The sequence below is a fragment of the Emys orbicularis genome, chromosome 11 (assembly GCF_028017835.1).
Source record: "Emys orbicularis isolate rEmyOrb1 chromosome 11, rEmyOrb1.hap1, whole genome shotgun sequence".
NCBI classification, from domain to species: domain Eukaryota; kingdom Metazoa; phylum Chordata; order Testudines; family Emydidae; genus Emys; species Emys orbicularis.
The window spans coordinates 56,359,962-56,377,624 of NC_088693.1; the positions used below are offsets into that span (position 1 = coordinate 56,359,962).

Below are 17,663 nucleotides of genomic sequence, written 5' to 3' on the forward strand. Positions count from 1 at the left end.
ACATGTGCCTTTAAACTATTTTTCTTACTAAGATGAAAATAATTAAAAAAAACCCTCAGATTTCAGGAAAGTGGAACTGTTGCCATCAAATTAATTTTACTGCTGAATTTAGGATTAAATCAGTTTGGTTTGCAAAATTACAGACAGATATTGTTGCATGCTACCCAACATATTTATATATTGCTCTCACTACTTGTCACAATCAACTGTTTCTTTTGCATTGTAACACCTTATTGACAATTAATTTTTCAGGCATCAAATACAAACTTATCCTCAACCTTTGCAAATATATTTTCACACCCAAACCCACACATTCAGTTTTTACTTACCTTTGCAACCCAAATGACATTAGTGGCAATGGTACAGATGAGGACAGAATTTGGCATCAGGTGCTATAAATAGAGACAAATTAAATTAGAATTAAAGGAACACCTACTTGACATTTATTCATAAAATTTTGTTTTACAACAGCATATGAATATTTGTTAATTTTGTGCTTAAGAGTAGCCAATTGTACTTCTGGAGCAGTGTTTTTTGTTGTTGTTTATTTGCTACATTGCAATTTTGTCTCCGACTGGATATTTGTTTTAGGGAAATACAATCTAGATGGAGCTACTAAAAAGGGTGCATAATTGGTTGGAAAACCGTTTCCAGAGAGTAGTTATCAGTAGTTCACACTCAAGCTGGAAGAGCATATTGAGTGGGGTCCCGCCAGGATCAGTTCTGGGTCTGGTTCTGTGCAATATCTTCATCAATGATTTAGATAATGGCATAGAGAGTACAATTACAAAGTTTGCAGATGATACAAAGCTGGGAGGGGATTGCAAGTGCTTTGGAGGATAGGATTAAAATTAGGGCTGGCAAGCGATTAAAAAAAATAATTGTGATTAGTCGCACTGTTAAACTTGTAATAGAATACCATTTATTTAAATATTTGTGGGTGATTTCTACATTTTAAACTATATTGATTTCAATTACAACACAGAATACAAAGTCAACAGTGCGCACATTATATTTATTTTTGATTACAAGTATTTGTACTGTAAAAAACAAAAGTAATAGTATTTTTCAATTCACCTAATACAAGTACTGTAATGCAATCTCTTTATCATGAAAGTTGAACTTACAAATGTAGAATTATGTAAAGAACTTGCATTCAAAAATAAAACAATGTAAAACTTTAGAGCCTACAAGTCCACTGACTGGTCAGCCAATCACTCAGACAAACAAGGTTGGTTACAATTTGCAGGAGATAATGCTGCCCGCTTCTTGTTTACGTCATCTGAAATGAGAACAGGCGCTCGCATGGCACTGTTGTAGCGGCATTGCAAGATATTTACGTGCCAGATGCGCTAAAGATTCATCTGTCCCGTCATGCTTCAACCACCATTCCAGAGGACATGCATCCATGCTGATGATGGGTTCTGCTCAATAACGATCCAAGCAGTACAGACCAACCCATGTTCACTTTCATCAGCTGAGTCAGATGCCACCAGCAGAAGGTTGATTTTCTTTTTCGGTGGTTCAGGTTCTGTAGTTTCTGCATCAGTGTGTTGCTCTTTTATGATTTCTGAAAGCATGCTCCACACCTCATCCCTCTCAGATTTTGGAAGGCACTTCAGATTCTTAAACCTTGGGTCGAGTGCTGTAGCTATCTTTAGAAATCTCACATTGGTACCTTCTTTGCCTTTTGTCAAATCTGAAGTGAAAGTGTTCTTAAAACGAACATGTGCTGGGTCATCATCTGAGACTGCTATAACATGAAATATACGGCAGAATGCAGGTAAAACAGAGTAGGAGACATACAATTCTCCCCCAAGGAGTTCAGTCAAAATTTAATTAACTTTTTTTTTTAATGAGCATCATCAGCATGTCCTCTGGAATGGTGGCTGAAGCATGAAAGGGCATATGAATGTTTAGCATATCTGGCACGTAAATACCTTGCAATGCCGGTTACAAAGTGCCATGCGAATACCTGTTCTCAATTTCAGGTGACATTATAAATAAGCCGGCAGCATTATCTTCCGTAAATGTAAACAAACTTGTTTGTCTTAATGATTGGCAGAACAAGAAGTAGGACTGAGTGGACATGTAGGGTCTAAAGTTTTACATTGTTTTGTTTTTGAGTGCAGTTATGTAACAAAAAACCCATGTAAGTTGCACTTTCATGATAAAGAGATTGCACTACAGTACTTGTATAAAAATATAATACAACACTTTGTATTCTGTGTTGTAATTGAAATCAATATATTGAAATCAATATATTTGAAAATTTAGAAAAACATCCAAAAATATTTAAATTTCGATTGATATTCTATTGTTTAACAGTGCGATTAAATCGCGATTAATTTTTTTAATCACGATTAATTTTTATTTAGTTAATCGCGTGAGTTAAATGCGATTAATCAATGAATTTTAATCTAATTAAAATTCAAAATTATCTGGACAAACTGGAGAAATGGCATGAAATGTAAGGACAAATGCAAAGTACTCCACTTAGGAAGGAACAATCAGTTGCATACATACAAAATGGGAAGTGACTGCTTAGGAAGGAGTACTGCGGAAAAGGGATCTGGAGGACATAGTGGATCCCAAGCTAAATATGAGTTAACAGTGCAACACTCTTGTGCAAAAAAAAAAATTATATATATATATATATATATATATATATATATATATATATATATATATATATATATATATAAAATTATAAGCGAACATCCTTCTGGAATGTTTTAGCAGGAGTGTTATAATCAACACACAAGAATTCTTCCGCTCTACTCAGTGCTGATTAGGCTTCAACTGGAGTATTCTGTCCAGTTCTGGGTGCCTGTTTCAGGAAAGATGTGGACAAACTGGAGAAAGTCCAGAAAAGAGCAACAAAAATGATTAAAGATCTTGTAAACATGACCCAAGAGGGAAGATTGAAAAAATTAGGTTTGTTTAGTATGGAGAAGACTGAGAGGGAACCTGATAATTTTTCAAGTACATAAAAGGTTGTTACAAGGAGGGAGAAAAATTGTTCTCAACCTCGGAGGATAGGATAAGAAGCAATGGGCTTAAATTAAAGCAAGGGTGGTTTAGGTTGGACATTAGGAAAAACTTCCTGTCAGGATAGTTAAGTACTGTAATAGATTTTGTAGGGAGGTGGTGGACTCTCCATCACTGGACGTTAAGAGCAGGTTAGACCAACACCTGTCACAGATGGTCTAGATCAGTGGTCTCCAAACTTTTTTGATCGTGCACCCCTATCAGTAAAAACTTTTTGAGCACGCACCCCCTGCTGCGCCGAAGCAAAAAAAAAAAAAAAAAAAAAAGTGCTCCTCCTGCCACGCACCCCCAAGGATCCTCTTGCGCACCCACTTTAGAGACCACTGGTCTAGATAATATAGTCTTGCCATGAGTGCAGGGGACTGGACTCCATGACCACTTGAGGTCCCTTCCAGTCCAATGATTCCATGATAACTCTCTGCCCTCATCCAACAGGACAGTGATGGAAGAGTCATCAAGTTGTCCTAGATACAATGGACCCATGACGTGCTTTTACTACACAAATGTGGCTGCAACTATCAAAGCATGTAATAACATTCCCAAAGTGCAGTTTTTGACTTCCAAAAATGCCAAACCAAATAAGAGTTGGACTTTATCGGATAAGGCAATATTGGGGTGAGAGAGTTGGGAGAAATCAAGGTAGTGCAAGTGGACTATTGAGGAGTAACAAGCAAACTTGTTTTACCAGTATTTGGCATGAAAAATTTCCTTTCAATTTCATTGTTAAAATATATATTTTTTTGTCAACTGCTGCTGGAGATAAAGCATAAAGATAAAATAGCACAATGCAATTTTTATACTTTTACTGTATCAAGTAGGATCTCTCTCTCCTTTCCCGCCCCTTTTTTGGGGGGGGAGGGGTGTGTTTGGGGGTGGTGACAGATTATATGAAGGATTTTTTCCCCCTCAAAGAACATTTAAATTAATAGTTGACTGCTAGCTGCCATTTCCCGCTGAATAATCTCATGTGTTTACTTGTCATATTAATAGCTTAGAAAACATGGTTTAGTTAACATACAGGACTGGGAGTCAGGAGTCCTGCTTTCTATTCTGTTCTGCCAGAGACATGTTGGGCAAGTTTCTTAACTTCACTGTGCTTCAGTTCCACCCTCTCCCTCCCCAGTCAAAAGGAGACTTACACTGACCGACTTTACAGGGCTCTTGAAAGACTAATTGCATTATCGTATTTGTATAATGCTTTGAAATCAAAGTGAGAGGCCCTATAGAGATGCAAACAAAGCATTGCTGAACAAGAAAATCTAGAAACAAGTTCAAGTGATACTATATAAAAATGCTGCTGCTTGTTCTGTGAGGAACAGAGCTCCTGAACTAGAAAGCCACCATCAAGAACTCTCAGCTGTTGTCATGTAATAAATTCCATAGCGACAGACTGTTTAGTGCAAGTAAAATTATTATGGTCATATTTTCAGTTCCCAACAAAAATCAATATGGTCAGAAAAGGTAACCAGTAATGATCTGTCTCAGAAATAGTGTTGCAAATTTCTAACACACAAGTACTTTAAAAAACAAAATGACATAATTCAGATGATATATTAAGTGGCCTTGAAAGTTAGGATAAACAATAGTTGCTTATATGCTAAATAGGAAAAAGAATGTTGTGCATTGATACAAACAGCAGAAAGAAATTAGCTAGAACATTAGAATTCAAATATGAAGGGAGAATGCAACCTGATCAATCACTCACAAAATAATGCCACTGATATCTCACCACTCCTGTTTTCATTCGAGTATTTCATTAACATGCAATGACATCATCACAACAATAACCTTACATGGCAATGTCAGGACATCATCCCATGTTTTGTGTGGTTTTCCATGTCTCCATTTTACAATATGTCCTTTCTTCACTTATTTTTTATTGCTGGAGTATGTATAATTGGAGGTGAGCAGGAAGAAGAGACGTTGTTTCTTCTACCCTCCCCTATATACTGACAGCTGGGAAGGACAAAGTGATTCCAATAATTCCTGTCCATTTGTTCAGCACTCCCAGCAGCTGCCTCAAGTCAGGTACTACAGGCACTGTTTTTCTGACAGATATCCAATTGGCCTAAATCAGATCTAAGCACTACACTGGTCACTTTCATCCTGGGCAGGTACACAGATTAAAAGGCTATGAAACAGATTCATGTTCACATTCAACGGACAACGCATTTTTACTTAGACCATCTAGAAACAGCTTTTTTTTTTTATTACGACAGCACAATTAATCTTCACAGCCATGAAATTTTGACTGAAGCAATCTGACAGCAAGCAGTAACTAAAAGCCATAGTTTCCATGCAAAGAGAATGTGAAAACTATGGCAACCAGCTACAGTACAGTTTCATTATCCCATTATAAAAGATACACACATCAACTACAGTTTATACATTTTTCTTATTTATTCAAAACTAGGGGATAACAAAATGAGGGTTAAAATGTACGCCACCTTTTTTACATAAACAAATGCATAACAATCTATCAAAGAGATTCGTTTCACAAGCCTCTCTGTCCAAAAACACACACACAAATTAGTATTTTATACACAAATGTTTATTTCTCAAATAAACATCCCCTTTAAACACAAGGAATGAAATCTAAATCTTCATAAAGATGAATCCAAAATGAAATCCCTCCAGTACATTGTGTAATCACACTGTGTTCTTGGTCACTACTGGCTTTAACTGTTTAACATAAAAAAAAGGACAGATTATTTAAAAATCATGCTAATGGATTTCTAGCTCCTCCTCTGACCAGCTCAATACTGATCTGCAACGTTTTAAAATTTTACATCACCAAATTTGAAGCAAGTTTAAGTGTGGAACAGCTGTGCATTAAACACAAACGACTGAACAATAAGATTATAAGATGTAGTCAAGTTCATAACGAATGTAGGTGTTCTTTTCATCATTGTAGATTCTTGGATAATGTGCTATCAGGGCATCCTGTGAGCCAATATAGATTGAATTATAAATCTTCCAATACACATCTCTGACTTTCCTGGCAGGGTGAAACAAACCCTAGGAAAATAAAACAAAATATAAAATTAACAAGCAATGTACATTACAGACTTGGTATGTGAGCTATGCATAATAGTAAAAATAAAACAAAAAAACCCCGTAAGCAATTATTTTTAATGGAGTTTAGCTATTAAAATAAATGCCAACTAAAAGTCTGAGCTGAGAAAACACACTGAACTCTCTCCTGTTACTGCTATTCTTTTTTAACTTTCTAATGAAGATAAAACAATGATTTGTCATTACTTCGTATAGAAAGGAAATATTCAAATTTTAGAGTTCTGCACCCTTTAAGTCTCATCTGTTCTTCAGGGTGAATTCCACTGTATGAGTTTCTGGTTGTTTTGCTCTCTTTAGAAAGGCGAAGAGCCCAAACTCCAGTATATATAGCACTGCACTGGACGTCAGCAGGAGACTCAAGTTCTATTCCTGGCTGTGCTAACTTGCTGTGTCCCAGAGGAAGTCACATCACCTCTCTGTGCCTCAGTTTCCTCAAGTTGTTAAGTGGGGATAATGCTACTCAGTTTCTCCTTTGTACAGCACAGAGATGAACACATGGAACACAAGAGTTAAGTTTTTATTATCATCATCCCCTTCCCTTCAGGACAGGTAGAATTTTAAGGCTCTAGGGAAATATTAATCTATTGCTTAGTAGTTTAAGTGAGGAAAATACAAATTAAGAATACAAAACAGAAAAGGCAGATGTCCCCCTTCCCTTTCTTTCCTTTTCCTACTCCCTTATTCCTACTAACTCCTCACCCTACCATCTTAAAGAGCAAAACAAAACACCAGACATGCAACTAAAGAAGCAGAGTCAGTTCCTCGCTGTATTCATTTCCCTGTATGTTATATCCTCACCCCTCTGCCTTTCGTCTGTTTTGTCTTTTAGACTGCAAATCTCACAGGACAAGGAGCATCTATTGTCTATGACAGTATAGCAATGGGGCCTTTGGATGTTACCATAATATAAATGTCCACTAATAAACAATATTCAAACCCAGTGCTGAGAGAATATTTCCTATCTTACAGTATAGTTTTCCAGTACTTTGAGCTATCTAGTTTTAATTGTATTGAGAGATGAACAGACCATTCTATGCACTAACACTAATCACTATCAGCTTGTTTCCTGATATTTAACCTAAATTCAATTTAATTTCATCCATTATTTTCTCTTACACCACCACTGTTCCTCTCAGTCCTTTGTATTTACCTTCAAGCATCTGCAGATAGTTATACCCTCACAAGTTAGTCAAACTAAACTCATTTTTCCCATCATCAGCCTCATCTTTCATTCCCCACATGCTTTCTGCAGCCCCATGATTACTTTCATTTCACTTCTCTAAACTCCCTAAATATTATCACCAGAAATATGTAAACAAAGTGTGCAGAACTGAATACAGTATTTCAATTATAGTTTGAATCACAAAGTAATACTATTACTCTCCCACTTCTGGGGCGTAAGGCAACATTACACTGCAAATACTGAAGCTGATGTCCATTATCCGTAACACACTTTTGGGATTTCTGCTTTCCAGGTGTTTCCTCCTTGTTGAGTATCAAGGTTTGACAAATTACTTTCCCTGCCACCCCAACGTAAGTAAGCATACCTGTAAACAATATTGCAGCATTCTACACGGTCCAATGGCAACTCTTAGGCCCTCCAGTGCACCCATAACTGCCTGAATGACGTGAGGAGATGTCTCAAACACATTGGGCCACACATAATTTAACAAGTGATTCAGAGAATCCTCACAGCCAAATCCATATACTCCAAGAGACATATGCTGCACCACAGCACTGGCTGTTTGTCTGTGTACAAGGTCTCTGCAAAGAAAACATAACCTGTTTATTTAACAAGTTCGCTTGCAAATAAAACTTTCTGTTGGAAATCATAATAATTAGGGCCCTACCAAATACCATGAAAAATATGTCACGGACTGTGAAATCTGGTGTCCCCCCATGAAATTTGGCCTTGTGTGTGCTTTTAACCCTGTACTATACAGATTTCATGGGGGAGACCAGCCAGTGTTTCTAAAATTGGGGGTCTTGACCCAAAAGGGAGTTGCAGGGAGGTCACAAGTTTATTTTAGGGGGGTTGCGGTACTGCCACACTCACTTCGGTGCTGCCTTCAGAGCTGGGCAGCTGGAGAGTGGCGGCTGCTGGCCGGGAGCCCAGCTCTGAAGACAGCACTGCCACCTCAGCAGTGCAGAATTAAGGATAGCAGTACCGCAACCCCCCTACAATAACCTTGTGACCCCACCACACACAACTCCTTTTTGCGTCAGGACTCCTACAATCACAACAATGTGAAATTTCAGCTATTTAAATCTGAAATAATGAAATTTACTATTTTTAAAATCCTATGACCGTGAACTTGACCAAAATGGACCATGAATTTGGTAGGGCCCTAATAATAATGCTTTTCTAACACAAAGAATGCTAAAAAGTTCTGATGATACTCGTCTGTTCTTCCCTGCAAACAGCATGGGGCAGAGAAATTACACTTCAAATCAGCTAATAAAAAATTATCTAACAGTTTCATAGGAGAAATTACTATCATTTAACGCTGCTCAATAGCCTAGAAAAATAACTGATTAAAAGTAGTCCTAATATGGTAAATCCTGGGTCAGTCATTCTGTAATTATCTCATTTTGCAAACTTTTAATCTTCAAAAAAGGAATGTATAGTTGTTTGGAACACAGAGAAAGTTGGCTTGAATTACATCAAGCTAAAATATATGTTATTCTATTAATGTTTTTGATGAAGCAATCATCTACATGTACATTTTTCTGCTATTGAGGAACCAGGCATGGGATGGAAGTGTGTTTAATGTAACAAGGAGAACCTGAATGTGACTACAAGTATCCTAAGCAATAAATTACTGACCTGTCCATTAAAGCATCTTCAAGCAATGGTGTAACAGCATAAATGTAATCTTTTCCCATCTCTCCAATGTATTCAAATAGAAAAGAAAGTGATTTTAATACACCATTCTGGACATTCAGTTCTGGAACTCTGTATTCATTCATCAGAGCAGGCAGTACTGTGAAAGGTGAGCATGTTTCAGCTACAATAGCAATTGCTACTGTAGTACATACTCTGTTCTGTCTTTCCTGTACTTTCAGGTTATTTAGCAGTGTAGCCAGCACATCATGGGGTCTGGAAGAGACAAAATGCAGAAGTTTGTCAGTGAAAAACTGTAAATATGTACTAAGTTACTTTTAATGTCAGAAACCAGACAGTCAATAATAGATTGTATCTCAGTGAGAGACAGCTGATTTGGAACTAGCAGAAGGCAGTGAGTTTTGCAATAGCTAACTTAAGTACCTGTGTGATCTTTTCATGACCCTCATCCATCCTTCACCACTTGGAACTCAGTTGTTGTATCTTGCCTCAAATTAGCTACCTCCACTCTTTGGAGTAAAAATTTTCTGTTACTATAGCCCTGATCCTGCAAACATTTATGCTTTTGCATAAAATTACACACATGCTAAGTGTTAGCTGGATTAGGGTGTATATTCGTACAGTGCTTGTATGATGTGGTCCCAATCTTAGGGCTTCTAGATACAAGGTACCTGTTTTCAAATAGATTGCTTATTTGGATGGCTGACCATTTGCTAAGAATATGTAAACTATTTATACAGAATTAAGATTCACTCTGCAGTCTGTGCCAAGACTATAAATTGGGAATACAAATTAACAGCAAAAACAATTTCTTTGCTGAAGTTCTTTATTACAGAAAACACTAACGGAAGAGACTTGTGGAACCACAATCTCAAGAGCAAGATTGTACGAAAGGACCCAGAAAGCACCTGAATGTACCATTTCCTCCAATTTCTCAATCAGAAAAAACATAGAAACTTATAAAATTAGAACCATTCTAGTACAAGCACTGGGAGAAGATGGCTACAACTTAACTTTATCTTTCTACCAACATAAAAATGTACTTTAATCATGTCTGCCCTACAAAGCTAGGGTATATCTACACTAGAAACCCTACGGTGGCATAGCTGCAGTGCTGCTTTAGCGCTGTAGTGTAGACACTTAATACAGAGATGCAAGGGGGTGGAGAGGTGGTAGCTAGGTTAATGGAAAAATTATACCATCAACCTAGCGGTGTCTAGACTGGGGCTTAAATCGGCTTAATCAATCACATAGGGCGTGAAATTTTACATAGCCCTGAGCGATGTACTTAACACTGTAATGTAGACCAGCCCCATGTCCATTAAAACAGCATATGTTACTGAAGCATAACTGACTGTAGTTTACCTTCTATAAAGTGAATAAAACGAAGTACAAAAAAACCTATTTTAAACAACAATTTGGCTGAAATTTTAAGAACAAAAGAAATTCAATGTTAATTTTTTCAACAAGACCCACAATCACCACCATTCTAAGAAAGGGCCTACACATGCTGTTCAGTATCAAGACAACATACTTACCCAATAGCTTTTGCAATATAACCAAAAGTGTTCACTGTGGCTCGTCGGATAGCTTTCTTGTGAGCTTTTAACAACTCCAGCAGTTCAAAGCAGATCCTCATCCATTCCCTTGCAGAAACATATTCTGCACCCCTGGATAAGAAAGGAAATGCAGGTATTTTAGTGAAATCATTCCTTTTTTTAAGCAAAAAACAGATTACAAGATGTATACCTATGCTACTAACACAGGAACATAGGCTCACCTTGTCTCTTTTTAAACCGTTAATTGGATGGCTATGTGAATTTTTTTTTATAAAAGAGGACCCAAACCACATATAGAATTAAGCTTCATTCTACGATCTGCATCAAGTCTATGTAAACTGGCAAACCAAAGAAAGACTAACAGTAGCAAATAATATCATTTAAATAGTATACGAGACTGCAAATGCATACTTGGATCGATCATACTTTGTATCTACATATTTCATTTTACTAATCATGAAGAACTGTTAATGTGAACAATCTTTGTAATAAAGCTTAAGAAACTCCAATAGCCCCAAAGATTTATAAAATCCAGATCCCAAACCTGATAACTAATTTATCAAACATTAAAAGTGGGTAAATGTTCTGACCTGTTATGTAAGCAATTAACATGTCACAGCGTTTCAGAAGTATACCACAACAACTCACCTGTCAGCAATACGCCCAACTAGGTCGATACAATTCTCCTGTACTTTCTCATGTCTGTTTTTCAAGATAGGTGTGAGTCTTGGCAGCAGGTCTTTGATTGGTGGCGTCATCTTGTGCATACCTGTTCAACAGAATGACACCTTATTAAGTCTCAGATTCTCTTAAACACTCCCCCCCCCCCCCCTCACCCATTTCCTTACTTGCCTCTGGCACAAAAAAACCCACATACCTATAACATTCACAATGGCTTTAAGTGCTCCAAGTATACTGCCTAATACTTCAGGGTATTCCTCACCCAGATACTCATACAGGACAACACCCAAGTGTCCCATCAGTTTTTCCTAGAACCAAGTGACAAGATGTAAAAAGTTAGCAAAAATTCTCTCACTTTTCTTTAATTTAAAAATGACTTTCTATGGAAAAGAGGAATGGGAGAAATAAATACCTCTTGACAAGTCTTCATGACAACTGCAGTACGTGAGATCAGGTCAGCAGCCTGCTGCCTAACTTTGGCTGATTTGTTGTTCAAACGCCATAAAACTGTACCACAGATCTGGGGCAAGTATGGTTTAACTCGTTTGCCAAGAGCATTAACCACTGTGCCAAAGCCATTCAACATCACAGAGTCCTGAACAACAACAACAACAAAGGGTTAGAAAAGTAAGATCAACTACATCACTAATTGCATGCAGTGTTGTAGTAGCCATATCTTTTATTAGACCAACTTCTTTTGCTGAGACAGACAAGCTTTCGAGCTTACACAGAAGAGCAGCTCTATGTAAGCTCAAAAGCTTGCCTCTCTCACAAACACAAGTTGTTCCAATAAAAGGTATTACCTTGCCCACTTTGTCTCTCTTATATCAACTGTCCATTTACTATTGAACTCCTTTTGTACCTACAACCTTTATAATATATGCCACTTTAATATTCTAGAACTGCCGTACAAATTTCAGTGCTCTTTGTTCCAATTAAAAAACCCACGTAATTCTTGTTTGGATTTCAAGTGTAAATACACTGGACCCTCGCTAGAATGCGGGATTTGGGATCCATGCGCGGTACCGCATTAACGCGGGGAATGCGTTAAAATGAATTGCAATTAAAGTAATTGAATTTGGGAGCCATGGCCGCGACCGCGTTATATGTGAATTCGCGCTATATAGACACGCGTTCTAGCGAGGGTCCGGTGTACTAATTTTTCCAGAACAGTGTAAACAGATTAAATTAAATAAGTTAACTGCTAAGAGCATCTTCTAACAATACCTCTGTGGTCTGTTCCTGGAAGGCATACAGGATACCATCAATAAGTTGTTCTTCTAGTTTATGGTCAATGTCTGCTGCACCCAGGTTCCCCATTATTTTTTCAATTGTTTCCATAACCATTTTTCTGTACTGTTCAGCCTCATCTTTCAGATCATCCACAATCCTGGAAATAATTTCTGCTGCTCCGACTTTGTTTGCCAGCTCCACTGTAGTATCAACCAACTGAAACATAAAAATATAGCTTTGGGCAAAATAATCAGAGAGCGATAGTTTACAAAGACTTCCTAAAACCTCTAAGATGACCTGGGAAATCCTTTGCCTGGTACAAGAAAAGAAAGGGCATCATGCAGATATCATTTACTCTCAAGAACAGAATAACTCTTCTCAGGCAACAACCAAGTTACAGAAAGCCATTTTCAAGGTTGTGGGTAAGCAGAAAAATTTCCAGAATCTCACATTCTTGTCTATATCCGGAGAAAAATTATTGCAAATGGACTAATCCACTTGGCTGTTCTTTGCCTTCAAGTTAGGGAGTGGGGGAGTTTTCCCTGCATGGATAATTAAAAATTACAAAACATGCTGTTTTTTAACTAATGTGAGAGGTGGATGTATTGCCCGGATAGTTAAACACATTTTTTTTTAAATGGGAGTTTGTGTCATTCACAGTGATAGTGTGAATTTCCAGAGTTTGTTTCCTGTTACGATGGACTGAAAATGATTTAAAACATATTGCAATGTTAATCTCTCTCAACTGGAAGGACCAATACTAGAGTGGATGGAAAGTGGAGCATTTAAGTCCTCTCAGAGACTGTCAACTTGGGTGTTTATTTGAGCTAATAGTGGTAACACTTTTGTGATGGGGACACCTATCAACTAGAAACCGAAGCCAACCAGTCATTTTACATAGCACAAATAAGCCATCAGATGGTAATTACTTTTGCACTACCAACTGACTGGTATTCAAACCGGTAAACTAGAAGCAAAATGTTTTGTATCCCATTTAAGAATGCTGAGCCTTTTAATCATCTATCCACATCTCACGATGTCTCTCTGCCCAAAGTGAACGCCATCTCAAGATGCATTGAAAAAGTCAAAAATAAATTCACCATCACCAAACATCTCTCTATATACTCCATTTTATAAATTTAATTCAAAGCAGTTTAAAATCTTTTCCAAACTAAATTATACCTGTCTGTAATTTCTTCTGTCCAGTGCCATTCTGTGCTGCCAAAAGTGTTTGAAAAACGGCGGCAGAATCTCTGTTTTAATGTAGTTTGCTTCAACGCCATCTGTACCACAACACTGCTTTACTACCTAGCAGGGAATAAAAATACAAGTTTTAATGCTGTAGACCAATTTTTTTTTTTTTTTTTAGAAGAATGCTTATTATGACAGATTTTTTTATTGATCCAAATCACAAGTAATATCAAGTTTACTTTAAACATTACACTGACAGTGTTTAAGTGACTTTGACATACCTTTAACACAATTTTTTTCATTTCTTCATCAGGAGACTGGAACTCTCGGATAAGGATTAGCATTACTTCTCTGGTATAGTAGTTGGCATACTCAGCATCCATAAGAGGGATAAGGTACCCAATAGCTTTCAAAAAGGCAGCCAGACCCTATTTTAATACATAATATATTTGTCATGGGTATTAAAACGTATACAGCATTTTACATTCAAAATAGAGAGAGATGAAAAGAAACAGATACCTTTCCTCTGTGCTGACGTATGCCCTTCCATAAGGGCTTTAGAACGGAGTCAAATGATTCAATACCATAAGGAGTAGCTGCCTCAGCCAAAGCAGCAATAGCCAAAGCACTGATCGTGCGCACTTTCTGCTGCTCATCCACCAGACCTGGAAAACAAGTTATATTCAGTAAGTGCTTCTTACACCATTACACAGAGCTTGAATTACTGTGGAAAAACTAGGGAATGTGTGCAAGAGGACAGGAAAGAGGGGGAAATTCCTTCTTTTGTTAAAGCGTAAAAGCACGCTCCCCACTTTTCCTTTCCATCTTATGCTCAGCATTTCCTGGCACAAACCTTCAATATCTATTTTGGAATTAAAAAGTCTTGTTTACACAGAGAACTGTTTGCGCTAAACTTCTAAAAATCAAAAACAATGAGGAGTTTCAGCTTCAAATGTCCCTTAAGATTCAGGCCTCTTCAGGAAAGGTACTGAAGTGCTGCTTCCACTTGGCAGCTATTTAACAAAAAGGAATCATTGTAGAGAAGTCATGGGCAAGGGAAATCCAGATGAAAAACCTCATGCTATTTTGTAATACTCGGAGAAAACAGAATTGAAACAAAACACCCAACTACATCAGGCTGTGCTCTAACACTGCAGAAGTTGATTTTTTAAAACATTTCAGAAAAAGTAAACGGATTGTTTATAATCTATGAAGTGCCTCTATTGTGGGTTTTAAAACATTTCAGTCCCTAGAATTCCAGATCTTCTCAACATGAAGTCCCAAGAGCTCCATAATACAGCGGTTACAACTGACCAGCAGATGTTTCACTAAAACAAGCAAGCAATTACAATACAAGTCATCTCAAGTGCTGTAGTGTGAACTCGATACATGTGGATGTTATTGTATCAATAAACAAACTTCTTCAATTAGAATTGGCTCGCACTGTGCTTATTGAAATCCAAGGGTTCTCTGTAATTTAACCATTAATATAGAGAATACTTTAAATTATACAAGACTTGTTGAGAGATGGAGAACGCAGGATAATATGCAGTTATAAAGAATCAAAAAGTATTGTTGTCATCTACTAGTCAAAACATGGTCCAAAAGAGCAAGAAATATACTACATAAGAACTAAAGGATTAATAGTCCAAAAGAAATTAGAAGTACTAGTTATTTTCAAGTTATTGTCTTCTGTACTTTATAGCCATAACAACTCACGTATAAGGGTTTATTAGTGTTATTTAAACCAGGCTAGAGACCAAAATCTTGACAAAAACTATAAAAAGGAAAGACGAATACTCTGATACAGTCTCTATTAGAATTACAAAGTTTAGGCCTGACATTCAAGAATTTGAGTCTTTAATTTAACCAACAGCCTTATGTACAAACTAGAGAAAACATTTAACAAAAACAGAACGTACCATGTTCAATGATTTCAACCAAACTTCTGAGATGAGGCAAGATAGCACAGCCCATAAGAATAGCAATTTGCTGTACAATCTTGATGCCAGTGTGCCTAGCTTGCCAGGATTTTTTGCTCTTACATACAGCTTTCAAGAAGGGCAACAGAGAAGGAATGCCTAAAGCAGAGGCAACAACAGCAAAGGCTCGAGCTGTTGTATTTCGGACATACTCATCCATGTTATCAATATCAGGTCGCATGGTGGAGATCATTGTAGCCAAACCAGCAGCCTGAAAGACAAAAAATAAAACATATGTACTTGCGTACAGGAATGATGAACTTTTAACTTTTTTGCTGGTTTGTAAGTTTTTTATCACATATAACCATTACTTTTTCAATACTAAAAAGCAGAATACTCTAGGTCAAATAGTTACAGTTACATTTTAGTTATAACACTATCACATTCAGTACAAAAAAGGAAGGACACTGCAGTGTTATTACCTTAGCCAAGTTTGATATAATTTCTCTGCCTTCCACTCTCGCATAGTAGTCTTCATCAATCAGCAGTGGTTCAATGACCACAAGAATCTGAAAAGAGTAACAAATGAACAAATTAACACTTCAAATTATATTAATGAATCTCTCTCAACTCAAGTATTATTGTCCACTTCAGTAGTTCTAGCCCTAAGAAAAGGCTGGTTAACATGGTGATTCAATGGCTCCCACGCTCATTAAATTCAAAAGATCATCATCTCCCTTAATAATCCTTTACCCCCTCATTCAACATTAATTCACATACTGATTTTCTAGACCTTTCTCCTCTAAGACAGGATGCCAACACCAGCGATACTGCATGGATCAGCCATCACAATCTTTTACTTCCAGCGCATGAATATACAATTAACTCCTCCAGACTGCCTTGCTTTTAAGTTTTATATTTTGATGTGTTATTCATACAATTTATAAAAGATATTCTGCAAATGAAATCTGGTAAATGACTATATAAAAGCATTTTAGTATTAAATTCTGTACGTCTAAAGAGGACAGTCTATCTTTAACTGTGCACTCCTACCGATAATGTAAATATTTTTTTTAAAAATGAAGATTCAAACGCACGGATGCATAAACATCTGTAAATCTGAGCCACAGAAAAGTAACTATTATAGAGTAGAGAACGCATTCATAAAACAAATATTAAATATTCAAGTAAATTTCACTGAAACAGACCTTGTGTACATATGGTCGGACCAAATCATCCAGTTTGTACAAGATTCTATCAATAACTTTGACAAGCAAGTGACGTTCTTGATCTTCAAGTGTTGGTGACATCAGCAGAGGTAGAATCTGATTAAACAGCGGACCTGCTCCAAATTCACGAGCTTTATCGGTAATCTGACGCAAAGCAGCCTAAAAAAAGAAACCCCTCTGAATTAAACCACACAGAATGAAACCAAAATAACACAACATTTGTATGTAATGAGCAAAACCAAGCCATAATCAAGTGCAATTCTACTGATTTCAAATGATTTATGCATGCTGTTGCCAGAAATGCATTTGGAACAATGATCTTAAGATACAATAAATATAACATCCTTCATATAAATGTGTCACAAAATGCTTTATAGATGTAATTATTATAAAACAAATACTTACTGAATTATTTAATACAGTTGTGACCAATACATAATTTAGAGAGGGGGGGAAATTAAGAGGCATAAACAAGGGGAAAACAATACAGAGAGAAAGCAAGAGCTAGATGAGAAGAAGGAAAAAATAACAGACAGAAATAAAAGTCCTTCAGAAGCAGCTTGGAGCAAGCCCATGGGCAGTTTTAGGGAAAAAAGAGGTGAAACTGGGAAACTGAAAATAAATGGGAAGGAAATTACAGTATTTGAAAATGAGAGTGGTATGTCCACATCAGAAGAATGTCTTACTTTTCTCATTGGAGGTGTACCATTCTTTATTTTCAAGAGCAATTTCATTATTTTTCTTTCTTTCTGTTCTTCTGGACTAAGTGTTGATTCATCAACATCAACCTATAAATAATTACAAATATATTAATTAATGCACAGTTTTTCTACCATCTCCAGCCCCATATTAGGAGACATTAAATCAGTATCAATAA

The 17,663-nt window shown here is 36.8% G+C and overlaps 1 protein-coding gene across 2 annotated transcripts in view; it reads right to left on the bottom strand.

Moving 5' to 3' along the window:
* Positions 1–5,296: 5,296 nt before the first annotated feature.
* Positions 5,297–17,663, bottom strand: part of SF3B1 (splicing factor 3b subunit 1) — a 42,751-nt gene continuing 30,384 nt past the window's right edge. The window contains exons 9-23 of one of the 2 annotated variants that reach the window (XM_065413748.1): positions 17,473–17,574; positions 16,766–16,945; positions 16,040–16,126; positions 15,558–15,828; positions 14,155–14,300; positions 13,917–14,063; positions 13,627–13,752; positions 12,439–12,660; positions 11,624–11,806; positions 11,408–11,519; positions 11,179–11,299; positions 10,510–10,641; positions 8,954–9,226; positions 7,674–7,890; positions 5,297–6,069 (exon numbers count right to left, since the gene is read on the bottom strand). In XM_065413748.1, coding sequence (XP_065269820.1) covers positions 5,911–6,069; positions 7,674–7,890; positions 8,954–9,226; positions 10,510–10,641; positions 11,179–11,299; positions 11,408–11,519; positions 11,624–11,806; positions 12,439–12,660; positions 13,627–13,752; positions 13,917–14,063; positions 14,155–14,300; positions 15,558–15,828; positions 16,040–16,126; positions 16,766–16,945; positions 17,473–17,574 — 2,478 coding nt within the window. In that variant the 3' untranslated portion in view covers positions 5,297–5,910. The remainder of the gene's footprint in view (positions 6,070–7,673; positions 7,891–8,953; positions 9,227–10,509; positions 10,642–11,178; positions 11,300–11,407; positions 11,520–11,623; positions 11,807–12,438; positions 12,661–13,626; positions 13,753–13,916; positions 14,064–14,154; positions 14,301–15,557; positions 15,829–16,039; positions 16,127–16,765; positions 16,946–17,472; positions 17,575–17,663) is intronic. The other variant, XM_065413747.1, reaches the window with a different exon arrangement.